The sequence below is a fragment of the Poecile atricapillus genome, chromosome 2 (genome assembly GCF_030490865.1).
Source record: "Poecile atricapillus isolate bPoeAtr1 chromosome 2, bPoeAtr1.hap1, whole genome shotgun sequence".
NCBI classification, from domain to species: domain Eukaryota; kingdom Metazoa; phylum Chordata; class Aves; order Passeriformes; family Paridae; genus Poecile; species Poecile atricapillus.
The window spans coordinates 19,656,903-19,676,113 of NC_081250.1; the positions used below are offsets into that span (position 1 = coordinate 19,656,903).

Here is a 19,211-nt window from a genome sequence, read left to right on the forward strand (position 1 = left end):
CCCTCAGAATTTCAGCTTTTCCAAAAAGCTGGGACACCACAGGAAAGGCCTGACTAAGAAAGAACTCACAAAACCATTCTTCCTACCTTTAAGTTTGCAACCAGAGGACAGCAACAGGTCAGTGACTATTTCTATGACTCTCTGAGTACAAGAGTTTACTTGTACCAATGCTTTGTCAGATGTAAATATTCCTGTGATATCCATTCCATCTAAAGTCACAGAGAGCAACAGACAGGTCAAATATCAGCCCTATAGGCTGCAGGTCTTTATTGTTTGAAACAAAATGGATAAGACCAAAAATATTTAATATTAATAGATAGCACTGAATGTAGATTTGGTGACACAGAGTAAATGTTTAAAATATCATTAAAGAAGTGACTGATCACACAGGAAGAGATGCTCTAATATTACGACTCTAAAGACATAGGTTGTCAGAGGTTTTGTTTGTCCAATGCTTTGTGCTTTTGAAAGGCATAGGGTGAATCCCAAATTATTATGGTTCCTAAAGGCTGCAGTGAATAAGACCTTGAGCTGTTTTGGGAAGCAGGGTGTACCCCAAGTTCAATTGCACTGAGCAGTTATTTAGCAAGTCTCATTTCTGCTTTCCAACAGAAACACGCACTCACTCAGCAACACAACACCACCAGTCAGCAGCATGAAATGAAACATAACGCGCAATGTATATTCAATTGAAATGAACCTTTTTTCTCACTATTTCTCTTTTTAGAAATTATGGTCCTTCCTGAATAGAAATGCTTTCAAATTAAAGTTGAAAAGTCACCTCTTTCTATTTTTTGTTGTTTAAATTGTGTTGTTTAGTGGGAGTACTTAAACCACTTCTCTCTGCTCTTTTACAATACTTGAGATACAAGAATAATCAAAGATTTTTAAAAAAATTAAGACATTTTGTTGAAAATGTTACTCAATTACAGGAAATTTAATTTGTGAGTTTCACCCTTTGTTTAAACTGGAATTTATGAAATACACACTCCTGGAAGGTTTCATTATTCAGCGGTACTCTGAGATTCAGAAACTATGAAATTCAATTTTCATCAGGTTTTTCATCTGCTTACCTCAATTGCTCAGTACTATTTTCTGCATGACGTTTTGTAGAACCTTAGAATTTTATTAGCAAACTCATCAATAATGCTCCATGGATGACATTGGAAATGTATTGCAAGGAAAACTAGATGAAAAGTTCCTGCTCAAGCAAGCTAGATATAATTTCAAGTAAGGTTATTTTATAATTTTAAAACCATAGAGAATTCGCCCCATGGAATATTTCACTCCAAAGGCCAGATTTCATTCAAGGCTCTGTTTTGACTCCAACATAAACAGTAGATCTAACAAAATATTTTGACTCTTAGGAGAGACCTGTAGATACAAAATTAAGCCAAAGGACTTCCCCAAACTGTCCAAAGCAAGCAGTACTGTGCCTAAGACCCCTGATAACCTAGAATTAAAATAATGTACTCATAGTACATCTGGTAATGCAGAACCGGCTTTGGCTCAAGCAATGCAAAAGATAAGAAAATTCTCTTTAACTTCTAGTGCTGATATCATGGAGTATATAAATCCACAGGAGACAAGGACAGAATCTTTTCTATTTGATAAAGACTGAAAGACCAGCTTTGGCATGCAGTGCATCAGCAGCATAAGGATCTCATAATACTCTTATATAGGGATCTACCATATTTTGCTTAATACCAAAGGTCTTAAGGGTCTGGTTGTCCTAGGCTTTATCCCTTTGGAATCTGCAAGTGGTAAAAGAAAGGGAGAAGTGGAAATAAGGCAAAAATCATGAGATGCTTTTGCAGAAAATCCTGTTTCTCAGTAATTATGAACATATTCAACCAGATAAAAGTATCAAAAAAATTTGACATGAGAGCTCTACTTCTTGGTCCTTTACTCCCTCCCTCTCTGGCCTGTATCCTAATTCCAGCATAGAGCTACACTGCACCTCAGAAAATTCAGATGAATAGATTATATTTAGAGCTTTTCAATATCTCCACTAAAAGTGACTGTCAAACTATTGCTTCCACTGTGATGCAGCATCAATCAAAACAACTCAATCACAGCACTCTCCAGTTATCACAGATATCTAAGAAGCATTTGATGTGAATATTTTATTTTCTTAACATGGACTGTGGTCCCCAGGGGTTTCTGTGACAGACCAATGGGGTAGAGCACACAGTGCAAACTGCAATTATCTGCAACAAGGAGACACTTCCTCAGCTGAGTGCTCTCCCTGTCTGTGCAGAATTGTCCTTAGAGGTGAAATCCATCTCGGGTGTCACCTTGCACAGAGGTGTATGGTGGGTTACAGTATGGCTGTACTGGAAGGGTGCCTACTTTCTAGGGTCATTTTACATTAAAAGGAACTCAGGCTGGGACAGGGGTCATTTTTCTAGTACCACCTTTACAGAAAAAGATTGTAAGTTAAAAAAATATAGAAAATCCATTCACCTCTACCCTGTGTATTTTAGTAGCCATAAAAAGCCTTCTCTTGTGGCCCATTTGAAATAAGTGGAGTAAAAAAAATCTAACACTGGATATGAAAAGTAAGCAATATGTGAAGTAAATGTCAAAATTATGAGATTTTAATTTTATGCTGAGAATCCAAGTGTACAGCCATGTGCTAGCAAATCAAATTATCTTTGGAGTCAGCAACTCTTCAAAAGTTTCCCATGAGATAAACAGGAACTTAAAATGCCACTGAGGTCTCTTCATGAAAAATGAGGTAAAAGTTATTTCTTGTTTCTCATATTCAAAATCTGTGGCATTCCTTATACATCTCTGAGAGCTGCAAAAAGATGGTGAACAAATCTTTTGGTTAAGCTCATGCATTTTTTATATGAGCAGAAACAGAAATCCTAGGTTGCAGATATGTCAAAGCCTTCTGAACAATGCAATAAAACAGAGACAATTCTGTGGTTTTCAAGCAGGTGCCATATTTCCCTTTTTTCTATTTTAATTTTTTTTTCAAAAAGGTTGTCAAATGCAACTCTTTCCCAGAATCCAGACTGTACCATATTTTTCCCCTTTTGTAAAAATTAATTTATATTTTCCAAACATTCCTAGAAAATCTTAATATTCCATGCAGTTTAAGCATTCCTGCATAGCAGGACTTGTGCAGGAATTCACATCTTCCCCAGGGTAACTGGCAGCCCTGGCAAACTGGGTTAAGGGAACCTGAATTCTGAATTTCTTCCACATCTGTCCTTAGCACGCTCCCTTCCTCACTAAGTCCTTTCTACAAGTGCATATAGAAGGGATATCCTCTAAAAGGCATCAGTGGCTGATCTTCACATTGCCAAAAGGACATTATTTCATGTCTAGAACCAAAGAGTTCATATCTGTACCCTCTGCAGAGTTAATGAGATCTGAGTTCAGTAAAATTTTCCCTCAAATGATAAAGTACATTCATGTTAATATATATTACACTAAGCCAAATTAAGTTAAAGCTACCAAAATTTCTAGACTTCTAGACTCAAAATGAGCTTGCTTTCTCTGTAATGAAGATTCAATATGTAGCAGAAAATTTTAAATTTGCAGCTCACAATGAAATCAAAGAATAATTTCCTTGTAAATGCAAAATCCAAATATTAAACTAACAGTTAAGAACTTTATCATTGATTTCAGCACATTTACTGAGAAATTTCAGCCAGGTCATACGATTCCAGTGCCCCATGTAAGAATACCCTGACAGTGACCTACTTATAAAAACAAGAGAAAGACATTGCGTATCATTAAAATATTTGAAAGGGAAAAAAAAGAAAATTAAAAAAAACTAGGCATATATTCTGTCTGAACATCACTGAATATCCTTAGTGACTAATTTAGGTCTGGCAGCTTTCTCTGTCTGAATTCCCTTCCCTCTCACTTCAGGGCCAGATTTGTACTGAATACTTCTATTATCAGTGTTTGAACTTCTCTCAAGCATTTGAGAAGAAGGAACTAAATTCTCCACTAAACATAAAGCTTTGCATGATACATAGCTGAGGATTCAAAGGAAACACTGGCTGGTTTTAAAAATAAAAAAGCTGGCCTACATACACAAACACTAGGATGTTTTAGTTATTGTCTCTCTGATCTGCAAAGCTAGGATGGAATTCTAATGAGAAAGGATTTTTCTGCTGAGACTTTCAAAGCTTCTTGTTTATGAGAGCATGGAAGTAAAGTTGTTCAAAGGATTTCAGTACCTTCACCTATGGTTTTTACCATAAACAGTAGGTGAGGAGGAATACAAATATGTGAGGAGAAAAGGAGATAAAAAATTTACCACCAGGAAATAAAGCTTTATTATATTTTAAGGAAAATTTCTATTCAGCTCAATTTGGTGAAGCGATTTCTTATTAATAGATTGTGGATTTTTTATTTTTCTTTCTTTTAAACTAAATATAAATGTGACATCAGAAGAAAGGGTTGTAGAGTCCGATTCCAAACAGTCAACAAAGATCACTGGAGCTGTAATAGTTCTGTCTTATTCATGGATTTCTATGGCACTGTATTCCCAGACTATGAAAAATTGTATAAATTAACTAAATATCCAAATGTTCTAGAAATTTCTGTCAAATTTTAATTCAGAATTATGATTCTCTTATTTTCATTTATCTTCCCTTGTTAGTTTTCCAGGTGGTGCCCTGGCATGCCAACATCAGTATTGATGATGTGGCTGGGTCACGTCCATGCTTATACTCACTGTTGTGTACCTGAGAGTACAAAATTCCTTTTCTTTAGAACTGTACATGCACAAAAATCAGACTTCTGGGAACAGCGTGTCTTGGAAATTGTTCTCTCGATTCACTATTAAACAACAGTGAGCCATCAGCTGGGAAAGCAGATCAGTAATGCTTGAAGTGCTCCTTAATGATAGCAGACCACATTATCATGAAGTTAAATGTCATAAGTGTGAAAAATAAATTTATCATTACAGATTATTCTGCATGACCCTCATAGACATTTTACCTTTTTATTAAGGCAGAAATGGAGACTTTTTTTCTCCAGCCTGCAAATAACCTCATGCATGGTCAAAGTCAATTATTAAAAAGCACGAGAAATGATGACAGTAAACTCCTTTCAGGTCACATTGTCTCAATAAAGTCGTATAAAGAATTATTGTACAAGAAGGTGAAAAAAAAATATCAATGCATCAGTTAATTTAAGAACAATTTTTTTCTAGATGTGATGCAACTTCACTGTCTTTCATATTTTTTAATTTAACCTGTACAATAAAATGTATCAGATTTGAAATTTAACCTATTTTTGTTACCATGACATTGCTTACCCTCTCAAAACCAACTCTTATATGTCTTTGATTTATTATCATTGACAATATTTCCTAGAGCTCATATTTCCAATAAACCCATAGTTTTTTCTTGTCCTTCGCTTCCATAGAAATTAGTGAGACCTGAGGAAAGTGAGTCTTGAAGGAGAGGGCCCCAGAAGGCCAGATCATAATAAATAGAGTTATTTTTAGTATTCTGTAACATTCTATTATATAGAATCTGTTGACAAAAATATTTTTTAAAAGGAAATAGTGAAAAGATTCTCTGTAATCAGTTGAAAATCCTTATATAAAATAAGCTATGTAAATCACAGCTATGTAAGTGAAGAGCAAAAGATCCACCTCAGTGCAGATTCTCTTATGATGTATACAGCTTATGGAACTGCATGGAAGCAAGCTGAAGTAAAATATATGTAAAATAAAATAAGTACTGAGATATATTGAGCAATGATATAACCATTGAATATTACCATCTAACAGAAAACAGATCTAAGATTCACATGTAAAAACATCACATGGGCTGCCTCTCTCTTCCCTTTTCACTGTCTCAACTTGAGTACATAATTTCTGCAAGGAGGCAATTATTTTATTGTGCTGACTGTAAACCATGTTCCAGGAATACCATTCAGCAGCTTCCAAAAGGACAGTCTGTGAGGAGGAGGCTATCCCAAAATATTTAAAAGCTCCAGAATTGCTCTTACATTAGTTTTCACTGCTAAATTCTGTCTGCTGAGAAGCAGCTAAATATTCAATTATTTTCCCCATGCAATTTAAAGCATTCTCATTTCAACTCCATTCTGTTTATTTTAAACCTGTTTTCAAGTTTTAATTATTTTCAATCTCCAAGGTTTTTTTCTGTGCATGTTGTATTCAGCTGTTTATGTAATTAGCACATCCAGAATACCCATAATAAAAGGATTATATAAAGATTTTAGTTTAACAAAATAAGACCAAGTAGAAAATATAAATGAAGCTTCAGTTGTCCTAGAGGATCCTTGTCATATGTCTAGCCCAGCAATTCTACAGTTATAAACACAGTGCATGGGTGAGTGCTGTAAATCAAGTCATTTTGTTGATCAGAAGCCCCTGCTCCCATTCTGCTTTGTATGCTACTCTTCTTTTTGAGTTTGGCCACAGTAAGATTGTGTTTGCTGACTTTTAGCTTTGTTACGACAGACACAATAAAACTGTGAACTCTGTGCTGCAAAAAATACAATCTGTACATGACATGCTTTCTCTATCCTGAATGCCCTAGGCTTGGGTCAGGTGGGAAATGTTATTTTTGAGAAACTGGCAAAATGTATTTTGCTTGTTTGTTCTACAAAGGTAAAGAATCAATAACAACAAGAATGAGAAAGGTCAGACCAGGCTCCTTTGTGTCATCTTGCCAACAGGAAGGTCAGCATACCAAAAGTCTGGAGAAGATTAAGCAAGCAGGTATCAACTTGTAGAATGGAAGGCAAAAAATGATATGCAGAGTGCAGAGCTGATGTGAAAGGTGCTAAATGATTCCCTTTTAATGTTGGTTTGAGGCTAAGTATCCTCATACAGATAAGAAAAACAGGGGGTAGAGATGGACTGAGGTGTGGTGGGGCGTTCTTTTAGGTTTTGTTTGTTTTTCTTTTTTTACAGACGTGCATTTTCACAGATGCACACAGATATAGCTGGAAAGCAAACAGCCACTTGGCCTCTGATCCTGCTGGAAAGCAAAGGCATAAGCATAAACACACAGGATACACACACCTAAACTTTAATGATAACGCTGCTGTGCCTAGCATACACCACCAGAGATGATGTAAGGAGATGATTTCTGAGTTTATAAAGACTGTACTCTATTAGAGTGCAAAAGCAATGACCATGCAAGTGACAACTCTATAAAGGATCAGCATCTTGGGTCTCCAACTTTCCTAAATCAATCTAAAAAAATTGTATTGCATATTGTGCTTCAATTGCAGACATCAAACTTCTATGAAAAAAGCCTCCTCTGAATTATCCATCTTCAAAACCATAATTTTCTGCAAAATACCACGAATATGACTATGCTGAAGATGTGAAAGTAATTCTAGCATTTGATGCAATTGATTTGCAAACAGAGCTTCTTCCTGAAGCAGTGCTGCAAAACAAATAGTTGCTATAAAGTAATAAACCAAGTTACTTTCTGAACTGTTTCACTGCAAAGGTATTTTAATGCAAGACTTGTTATAAAACACTGTTGACATTCAGATTTGTAGGGTCATAGACTAAAACCAATGTAAATTTCAGCAAGCTTAACATTTTAAGAGATTGAGGATCCTTCATATGACAGCTTTCCAAATCCTTATTGAAACAATTTCCTTCCTTGCAATGACAGCTCTGGAATATTTCCAGTTATGCTTATATGATGTAATTTTTCAGGTTATTATATAATATGTGTACTAAAGTGTGAGAAGAAATATTTTTTACACTACATTAAGAAATGTTGGTATCATCTTTATTAACCTTACAAAGACATTATTTCTTCCTCCAAAAAAATAAACTCAACAATTTTTATATGCTGAACATCTTCATGAATCTGACTATGAAATTATCAAATTTGTTGTAGCCCCAAAACAGAAGAGAATCCCAGAAATGTGGTTTAACTAGACCCCACTAGTATTAATAAATACATGTGAACAGCATCCACTTTGTTATTCAAGATGATAGACACTGACTTAACAGCTTGGAGAACAATTGCATGCACAGCAATGAAACACTTTGAGAAAAGACAAGGGGCTCACTAATGCTCATGTGCTCTGTAGAGCTTGTAAGAGTACATCTGCCTTAAAGTTTTATTAAAGTGCAGTTCTGAAGAATGTCCCAGATTGTGTCATTCTTTGAATTTGAATTCCCATTCTCTGAAATTCAACAACTTCTGAATGCAAACCCTTCATTTTTTGAGATGAAACTAGACCAAGAGACGATCTTCAGAAGTTCATTTTTCATACTTCAGTTGATGATGGGCATCCATTCTATGGCAGGAGATTAAAGCTTGCTCAAACTACCACAAAACTCATACACTGTTGATAAGTGGCATCAGCAATGATCAACTCCTTCAACAAAATCACTTATGTTGCTTCACACTGTTTCCTACAGGATAGAAAGACCACATACTTTTCTGAGAGAAGCCATGATCTACCTACTCTGTATCTATCATCTTGGGTTTAGGGGTTTCTTTTGTTACTCTTTGTTTGGTGGTTTGTTAGGGTTTTTTGGTGTGGTTTTTATTTTGGTTGTTGTTGTAGTTGTTGCTGTTGCTTTTGTTGCTTTTAATAGGGGCAAACTTTGCTCCTATTTTAGCCTATGTCCACAGAGATATGAATTAAATAGAGTATTCTGTGAAGGAGTCAAAAGTTTTATTTTGCTGACCTTAAAACTTCAACTGAACTGGGAAAAAGAATATTGATAAAGGTTCATTTGTAGTCTCCACTTATGACAAGAGACTTTATAATAAAACACAGAGGCCAAAGGTTTCATAAATATAATCTGACACAATTTATACAAAATGTTTATATAGAACATCACAGAGTCAATAAATTACCAATGAAATAAAGAAGTTCTTGCCCGAAACAAAAAACCCAAAATCTCAGTAATTCCTTGGATTTATCCACCATAATTTAGTGTGAGAACACCACATGAATGTATGTGCAGAATAGAGTAGTATAGTTACAAGAGCAGAAACAATTTTTTCGTAACTGATTTTATGAGCAGTGAAATTATGATGAAAACAACTAAATTATGATATATTTTAAAACAAACAAGACCTTCCTACATCTCATGTAGCACCCTTCTAGAAAGTTTCTACTTTCCCCCTGGACTTACTTGTGGTGCAGTTGTGGAACTCTATGTCATCTATTGCTGCTCCTCCTCCCAGTTCTCTGGTACGAATGCCTTCAAAGATAATTTCAAAATTCCTCAGCTTCCCCAAGTGCAACTTGACTTTGTTCCACTCATCACGATAAGTTCCTGGTTCACTCCATATCTTCACAATCCCATCATCAGTCTGAAATTTGAATAAATTATATATAGTAAGATACCTGCGAATATGGATTATTAAACACAAACTTTGGGGGAAGAAAACGCAAACCAAACAAAACAGAGAGAAGACTTGAAAACACCCATGCAGTTGTGTCAAGTATTGGCAAAGAGATCCTTTGCTAGGATAATAGGAGAGGTCATGAAATTAGATGAGTACTGTGCTAATAACAACCATCAATATCAAATAAAGTCTCAATAGAGAAATTGTGTGTGATTGAACTGCAAAACCATCCATTTTGCTAGATTTGTATTTAACTTCATAAAAAACTCTTCTTTGTTTTTAGAATATATTACTGCATGCAAGGCTACTCTACCATTTTAGATTGTATCCATCTATCTTTAAAAGGTTGTGACAATGGTGATAAAGGGGAGGAAATACTAACAAATATGGGATAACCATAGTTTTAGTATGGCTTATTTGGAGGTAAATAAGAATACTCTGACTCACAAGTACATTAATGTATTTTAAAGCTTTTCTTTAGACCTCTTATCATACTACCTTTCTGACAAGTCAGCAGGAAACAACATGCTTCATTTTATAATAGTAGAGTTGGAATGCAGACGCACCAGTTTTCCTTGCTGTGAAGGGATGACACATATGTACGATGACATCAAAAGGATATATTTCCAAAAGTTTTGTATATGTCTAAATCTATTTCTCTTTGTGACTGTCTGACTAACCATCCAAATTGTAAATAAGAAATTTTTTTTCTACTCTTAGCAAAAGCCATTAGTACTCCAGCTGGGGTTAAGAAAAACATTGTGAGATGCATCGAGCAGCTAAATATAATGCATAACAAAGGTTCTAAGACTGTAGTACATGAAGAAGCAAAATCTAAGGAAAATAGAAACAGCAGTAAAATAGGCAGGGAAGAAAATTAATTACATTTCTTTATCCATGGTGAACTTGTTAGATCAGATTTATGTTAATAAGAATGTCTTATGCATATTTATGATGAGAAAATGAATCTTGGTGCTTTAGATATTGTATTCTGAATAAGAAAGAGCAGACAAGCATGCACACAAATATTACATTAGTTGTTTGTGACTCAGGGAACTCACAGAATTGTTGATGTATTTTAGAAGGAGGTCCTCAGACCTATCAAAGCATAGACACGCTTAAAGTGTGGTTTGGCAAGGGTGTTCTGGAAAATCATAATGAAGGAATTTTTGAAAATGATGGCAACTTTACTTTAAAGTGCTAAACAGGAAAGAAAAAAACAGGGATGAATTTCCATAACTTCATGTAAAGTCATAGATATACAGCTGAATAACTCTATTTCTACACATAACTAACAAAGTTAGACCAGTGCTGACAGAAACCTATTTTAAGTCATGATCTCTGAGCACACAAGCACCTACAGATGTGAGTTTAGGCATTGCTTCTTCAGTTATGTCTCATTTGTTTAAAGCCAGTGACTCAGTCCATTAAAGTGCAAATAATATAACAGGACCTTCGTAGTGCCTTGCACCACTAATTCCAGAGTTGATGAAGACTGGTTATGATGTTCTTAATGAATTTCTCCTGGTGAGACTCCAAACTCTATGTGCCATCAGATCAGCAGCCCATTCTCTTAACAGAGTCATAGCACCATAGATCAGCTCAAGTTGAAGGGGACCCATGATGATTTCAGATCCACCTCCTTGCTTCTTGAAGAAGAACTTAAAACTAAACCATGACCAAGACCAGATGTTCCTTGAACTCAGACATGCTTTGTGTTGTCATCACTTCCCTGAGGGGCCTGTTCCAGGAGCTGACCCCCCTCCCAGTGAAGAAGCCCCTTTTGGGCCTATAATCACTGTAATTAAGGGAGGCTGAAATCAGAGTAAGACCTTTTGTAAAACTTTTATGTACGTTTCAGTGTAGAAACACAGCTTAGAGAGCTCTATATGAACACTGAACTCAAAAAGGGTAGATACAATAATTGAAACTGATTTGAAAAGTGGTAAAACAGAGTGGCAAATCTATTTTAAACTTTTTCCTATTACTCCTGTTCATCAATAGCTTCATTTATTTCAATAGCTCAGCTATATATATTCCATTGATTCTGATATTTTTGAACAGCCTCCAAGAGAGAATTTCTTATTATTGGGGTATTTTAGTCAGCAAACAGCTTCCACCTTTTCATGACATGAATAAAATGGATGGTTATGACTATTTACATTTGGCCTATTGTATTCTCCAACATAGAATACAACCCTAAGACTTAGAAAAGATACACTTTTAAACATTTTATCCAATTGTTGTATTGTGTATAGACCCTCCTCTGTCTGGACTTGACAACTGTTTGGAATCCAAATAATTTTCATTAATATTATTTATAAAAAATCAGCATTTAATTTTAAAAAAGTAACTCAATGCTGTGTACTAGTGGTGAATTTAGAAAACTTAAAATGAAGTAGATTAAAATAATTCTGAATTATAGGAGACTTGTCCTATATTCATGCTATTGAGCATGATAGAAAAATTCAAAACTTTTTTCTATCTGAACATTAAGGCCCAAATCTATTACAAAATTAGATATATTTCATATTGAATGTAAGGAGATAGCTGGAGCTTTTTAAAATACATAGAGATAAATATTTATAAAAAATCTGGAGGTGTTAAATGTTACACAGTTAACCAGAGTATGAGCCTCATGTCTGCTGCTAGCCAGATTTTGATAGATTTCACATTATATTTCATTACATGACATTCTGTTCAGACTAATGTTGTGTTTATCACATTGATTTTTGAGTAAAGGATGCTGCAAGTAACAAGTGATAGGGATCACATATTTCTTTAGAAATAACTACATAAAAATGTTGTAACAATCAATTTATATATGGTATCATAGCCATAAAGTATCAAATCTTTATGCAATTATAGGCACTGGGGCATATTTTATACAGTGAGACACTGAAATATTTTTTCTTAAGAAGAATTTTTCCAGATGGAAACTTTATGTCAGTCTCCTTGCATTTCACAAATTACCGAATATGTGTACACAAATAAAATGCAGAAGAGACATCTCTCTTCTTGTCTGGGTTCCACAGAAGGTGTTCCTAAACCACAGTAGCACTTCATAAAGCATGAAAGGATGATTTTTCACTTGCTGAGCTACAGCTCTACATACCAAAATGAAAAGCATCCTCAGCCACTGCATAAATGTATGAAGGCTGCTCCAATGCAAAATGCAAAGTCCCTTCAAAGTCATAAGCCTTAGACATTGTCTGTGTCAAACATCCAAGGGAAGGTGGGAAAGGAAGAGACAAGCAGTAAACTTGGCCTTCCCCCTCTCCCCAGGCCCAGAGAGTGAAGCAGGCTTGGCTCAGGATATACACTTCTGGATACATGCTTGGCATGAGAGGATCATCGCTTTGCAGCTTTGCAGATTCCATTTCATGAATTATTGTTTTGTTTTCTGCATTCTCCAACCATTTAATCTGTCTTGTGCTTTGGCATTTCTTCCATACCTTTGGAATATGTTTGCTTCTAAAACAAACACAAATATGGCCTGAGAAGGATAGAAAAAATATTCTGTGCTTTGACCTTCCCATTGCATCCAGAAATCATTCGATCTCTTTCTCTCATGTATATATATATTAATGCAAAGGAGAGATATGAAAAAGAGATATATGACAAGTAGAAATATGCTCAGTGTAGAGGAGGCTGGAGGTCACAGTGTCACCTTTTTTCTGCTTTTAAGAGGTCACCCTTTTGCTGAGACCTACTCATAGTGAGTGTAGATTTCTCTTCAGCCTGGGCTGGTTGGTGACAAAAGGCCCAGCCAAACGCTGTGCTCCAACAGGCTGATTTGATAAAAGGTGGCTCAGATCTGTGGGTTTGCTGAATGGTCCTGTCCGTGTATGTGTGGGTTGACTCTGCTGGCTGCTGGTCAGGGCAGGAATCTCATTTTCCTGCTACTCCTCAGGAGTTAAGCTGCATGTAGGCTTTATGCAGACAGAAATGGTTTAAGAGGATTGTTTGTTGGTCATGCTATAGGTTTTACAGGATGGCTGGACCACAGAATACAATAGAACACATCCTAGATTTGCATGTGCGTTTCTACTTTAGACTTATTGCTTCCCACTCTGTGGTTTGCTATTTATTAGTGCACACTATTACCAGGCAATGCTACAACAAAAAAGCTCCAGAAATTTCCCCAGAACATAATTTTTATAACCTATTTTGTAATTCTGTACTTTTTAATTCCTTAAACTTAACCTCATAATTTCTGAGAGTTTAATGTTATTGACAGATCAATAAAAAAAATTTTTAAAAAAATTATTTTTTTTTAAAAAAAGTTTTTCCCAAAAATACACATTTAGACAGCTAAAAGCAAATGGGTTTTCATTTAAAACTCTGAAAAGTTATTATTAATTACACATCACTGCCCTCTGTGGGCTGAACATAGCGAAAGGTCAGGCTGAGGTGAGGAGCCCTCGTTAAGGAGAAGTTGACAGTAAAGGGTGTATTTTTACATTGATTTGCAGCAGTGGGTCCTAGTCTTCCACTGGCACATCATGGTGAGTAATAAACACTCTCAGAAAATGGCAGAATTACTTTTAAGAAGGTCACAACCTGTTTAGATCTGTAGGTCTATATGCCTAGCGCTATCAGAAAAGTCATATTCATGTTCAGAGGATTTTTATCTGCATTCTGGTGGTCTGAGGGGAATCCTTTCTTCATGATTTTGTTCCATTGCAATTCAGAATCTTCCTCATGCTTGTCTTCATCTGAAGAACAATCTAAGGTGTTTACAGCCTTCCTTTTGAGCACTTCAAGGGGGAAGGTACAACTTACTAGGCTCAATATCCTCATTAATTCACCTGGAGATAATAATAAAGGAGAGGAAGGATTTATTTTTGTCTTAGAATTCCTTTTATTTTGTGGCTGAGTTTAATACTTTTTCCATCCATCAGAGACCAACATTATTCTCAAGGCTACTAAGGTTTCTAAGAGAGTCAGAACAATATTAGGAACTGACTCCAAAACATGTACAAGGAGTATGTGATTTTCCATCACAAGACATTGCAAAGAAACTTCCTGTGAATATACTTTCTTTCAGAGCAATACAGTGAGTATTCCAGATGTAATTATAAAGATTCTTCTATGAGGCAATCTTCCTAGTTGTTCTGCAGTGAAACAGCAATGAAACACAGATTTTTTGCTCTTGATCTGCACCTCTCCTTTATTCATATTGCAAGCCGGGTTCAAAATATTTTCCTGGTTCATTCCCATCAGATATTTATTTCAGCAGAGCCACAGGAAATGAAGCAGAGCTTACCAAATGGATGGAAGCAATGAAAACATTTGTTAAATATTCCTGGACTCTTCAAACCAAATATACTTGAGGGCTTTTTAATCAGAGACAGAATATTTTCAAATGATTCATCAAAAAAACATTAACTGTTTGTTATTAATACCTTAAAAATACTTTCCAGATTCACTGTATCGAAAGACTCCGCTTTCTACAGAATCTTTCAGACTTTTTAGAGAAGTAAAACTGTTTTTACATACTTTCATAGAAAATTAAAAAAGAAAAATCCCTGCTTTCAGGTTGCTTTGAAAACAGTACCCCCCTGAAAAGCTTTGATGATACAGAATCTTTTGAACATGACATATGTTATGTAAAGCACAGAAAAACAGTATAGAATGAGCATGATGTGACTTTAACTGTCACTGCTCTTTTCTTGAGTTTTGGATGCATTATTATCCCTCTGTTTTACAAGTGTATTTCAGGAGGGCAGTTTACTTTTCAGCCATTTATTCTTGGTTTAGAATGAAATGTATTTTTATGGTGTGCAAATGAATAAACTAATTAATTAATAAACTTGGTTTTAATGAAGTTTGATGTTCCTTTGTGTACTAACATTATTAAAGTCTTTTTATGGCTGGCCAAGTAGTTTAAAAATGAAGTATTCTATGATGAGCTGTGCTCCTTCCATGCTTCCTCCTTTCCTCAGCGAGGAGTGGAGTGCAGTCCTGAGCTTTACATGCACATCAAAGAACAGGAGGCAGAAGGAAGAAAAGTCACAGCTTTTCCTTATTTTCCCATAAGTGAAAGACCTTGTCCATGGATTTGTATTTTCCCAAGTCACTGAGCAATTTATGTCTTTGCTGGCAATTCTAATACTTCTCTAGTTATTCCAGTTTTATTGCTTGAGAGTGAGTTCTATTTGGAGAAGGTTCTGAGCACCTTCCTTATAGATTTAGGCTGGTTCTACTTCTGCACTGCAGTACACAGAGCACTTGCTTAGTTTAAAGATCTCACTTCTGAGGCTTAAGTCTCCCACAAGTCGCTTGAAACAAAACTGCATTAAAATACCATAAAAGTGAAGACTGATGCTGTATAACAAAACCTTTTAAAAAACCCCAAAACAATGGTTTCTCCTTCATCTGATGTTATATTCAAAGTACGATTCATTCTATTTTTTTTTCATTTCTCTCAAAAATTCCTAAAACACTGTTTTACACGCAAACAGTAAATTAACCATGCAGACTTTGATCTTATATTTCATTCAAGCAAACTGAAGCTCTACATGAGATAAATATTCAGGAGTATCAAATTATCAAATGTATTTAAATGGGTCAAAAAATGAACTGAAGTCGAGATTTGGTCATCCAAGACTTAAAATTCAAGCTAACATTTCCTTTCTGCTCCTCTTCCCATTTTCCTTTGTTTCCTTGTTTCTTGTTTTCTCTCTTCTATCTTTCCTTCAGAGTGACACAGAGAAAAATGAGAGCAGCCAATAAGGCCACGAAGATGTGAGTTATGAGCAAGCATCTGTGTCCTCTGTCAGATCTGTCCATCACTAATTCAATACAACAATTTAACATTTCAAAGAGCTCAGTGCTGCTTCATAACAGCACCAGTTGAAATAACTCCGTTACCTAGTTTTAGGGAAAGGCACATACTTGGTATTTTATGGGTAAGGTTGATAAGTGTATGCAAACAAACCAAACAAAACATTTGTACATGTTTTTAATAATGTAGGAAAATCTGGGCACAGTAGTAGTTATTTATTACTTTGCCCTTAGCCAATGTTTTGAAAATTTGTCACTCCTATTAAATAATTCTTGTGGTTAGTATTACCATTGCATTTAGAAAATTGCTGCTAATTAGCTGAATGTTGAAGCTCTGAATTAAACATATAATTCCAAAGTTATTAAGTGTTCCTAGAATAGCTCTGAGAAAAATAGTAACAATTTCAATGTAGGAAGACATTTTAAACCTCAAATTTCATCACTATTCTGAATAATTATTCAGAATAATTCCATCCAGAGTATAATAATTCCATCACTAAACTGAAAGATGCTGCAAGATGCATGCTATGGGATTCTGAATTTTTCAGCAAATTGAGGTAGCAGAAATGAAGAAATAACATCAAAAAAACAGAGAAGTGCAAAAATCTACAGAGTTGTTTCCAAAAGGCAGGAACAAATTAGGGACAAGTATGCAACAGGATGATTTTTACTTTATGGACATAATACTGATGAGCTTACTCAAGCTCCAGTGACTTCAATGAAAATTCATGACTCTCAGCAATGAAAAGAATGCATTAAAAATCTCAAAATTTTCAGTGTTATACTATGGCAGGAACCAGGCATGTTATTTAGTATGTCTCCATCTTCAGTAAAAAACACTTAGAAAGGAAACATGAAGCTGATCAAATGACTTGTTGGAGAGATTACTTTATCCAGGCAACATATAAGCTACCTATGTACATCAGCATGCATGAAAATTTGGGTCCATTTTTAAAAACAACTTAAAACATATAAAAAATTGAATTTTCACAATGAATTATAGAAAGAAGGAAAACAGCAAGATGAAACAGTGATATTTCAGCTTTCAAGCCTTTTATTACAGTCTGTGTGTATTAGTCTCAGTAGGTTTTCATAATAAGAGTTAATGACAAAACCCATCCAGCCACCCCTTTAATTTCCTCCTTTGTGTAAAGTTTTAAGATTATTTTCATTCTCTGAAATACCTTTTCCCCAATTCTCATTTCCTAAATTAACATCACTATAATAAAGGATTACTCATTTCAGAAAAAAATCCCCCACTCATTCTAATGAAAAAAGCTAGATAAATAGAGGTGTACCACAGATAAAATTCCTTTTTAAAAAATTCACCAGTTCTGTTTGGAATTTTGGAATCTCAGTGAATTCCTCCAGAATATCAAAAGGCATCAATCAACACCTCACCCTGCCTTGGGTGCCAGCAGTTGCAATATTTCTAGAAGTAAAGTTCTGAAATAGTAAGACTCTTCTTTTTTTAATTGCTCTGAGTTGAGAAAAGTAAGCTTAAAAGATGCTTTGATAAAAAGTGATTGGTAATTCACCTGGAGACAGCAGTGTGTTTCAAGCAGGTACACACTTCAAGGAATGACAGTTAAATTGCTCATTAAAAATACATGAAGTTATACTTTAAACCCACTTATTTTGGAAATCTGTAATGGGAAGACAAGAATAATTTATTGTTTTTCTTTAAATTATTCTGAGTATTTCACTTTCTTATAACTTTGATCTATCCCATCACAACTATTAAATCTAATAAATAGCATTATAGCCAGTTTTCATTTATAACCAAGCAAACTTTTCTGACAGCTGCATCCCTTTACATTCCCATGATAGTATTTCCTTCAAATATACCTTTATGTTCTTAGACTCTTAAAAAATATATCTTCATTTCATATGTTATCCTTCCCAATTAGAAAAGAGAAATAAAACGAACTGTAAAAGAGGATTCATTAGGTACTTTGTACTACTTCATCCTCTTCTCATTTCCTAGTTCTCCCTTCTTTCTCCTCAAATGCATATATTCCTTCTTCATTTCCTGTCATAATCCACCTTAGTTTGATTTGGGGTTTTAGGTAGCTTAGGGGATACAATTTTGATTGCTTGGATTACATTCTTTTCCTTCAGTTCTGTTGCTAAGGCTAAGTAACAACAGACATCAAAGCCACTTTCTAAGACCATTAGCATTTCAAGCAACTTAGTTCTATTTTGTCTCAAACCTTGTTACACCTTTGTTGTAATCTCATTTTACAGGTCTCTTTGGAATATTCACATCTCAGACTTGAGGCAATTGCAATTTTTTTTGGAAAAGCAAAGCTTGAAAGAGAAATAATCACTGTCAAAAAAAATTCTAAGATTCTGGAAAATTGTTATAACCCTCCATAGTGCCAAACAAGGACAGTGTGCTAAAAGCTGTGCAATGATAGATTCCATAGACTAAACACTAAAAGTAACAAGTAACCCCCTTACTTCTATGCACTATTTAAACAAATGCAGAGCATATAGAGTAATAGATGTAACAGAACATCAGTTTATGAATCAAGATCATAAAAAGTTGTTTGCAGACCTGAGGCAACCACAAATCTATCATGTTTTTCCTCCTATAGGGAATACTTTGAATAACAAACAGTAAGATGGGAGGCAAAAATAAGTCACTTATTAAATTTCAGTGCTTTTTATGCATTTTTAACTCACTTCTCCTTTTTTCTTTTTTTTTTTCTTTTTTTTTTTCTATTATCCTTTTTCCTTTATCAGTTTGGATATGGACTGAGAGAAGGAATGCAAACATGCCCTAATAACTCCAGAACCAGTGGTGCCATCCATGATGCATCTTGACCACCAGAAGGACGATGGCAAGGCACAGCCCCCTGAGTGTGTTGGAAAACCTGTGCACATCACCAGCCAGCCCATGAAACTGGGACATGGGGCAACTCACACCTCTGTGAGCAGATCAGACCACACTGCCACTGACTGCTTGTCCAGGGTGCCTTTTGCAGAAAAAGGATGGTGAAGGACCTTTCCTCTCACATATCATGGATCAAAGACCCTTTGAGTGACACAGTGGGCAGGTAGGAGCTGCACTGGCAG

The 19,211-nt window shown here is 35.3% G+C and overlaps 1 protein-coding gene across 1 annotated transcript in view; it reads right to left on the bottom strand.

Moving 5' to 3' along the window:
* MALRD1 (MAM and LDL receptor class A domain containing 1) overlaps nucleotides 1–19,211 on the bottom strand; it is a 239,243-nt gene that overhangs the window by 86,069 nt on the left and 133,963 nt on the right. The window contains exon 29 of the mRNA XM_058831049.1: nucleotides 9,125–9,305. Coding sequence (XP_058687032.1) covers nucleotides 9,125–9,305 — 181 coding nt within the window. The remainder of the gene's footprint in view (nucleotides 1–9,124; nucleotides 9,306–19,211) is intronic.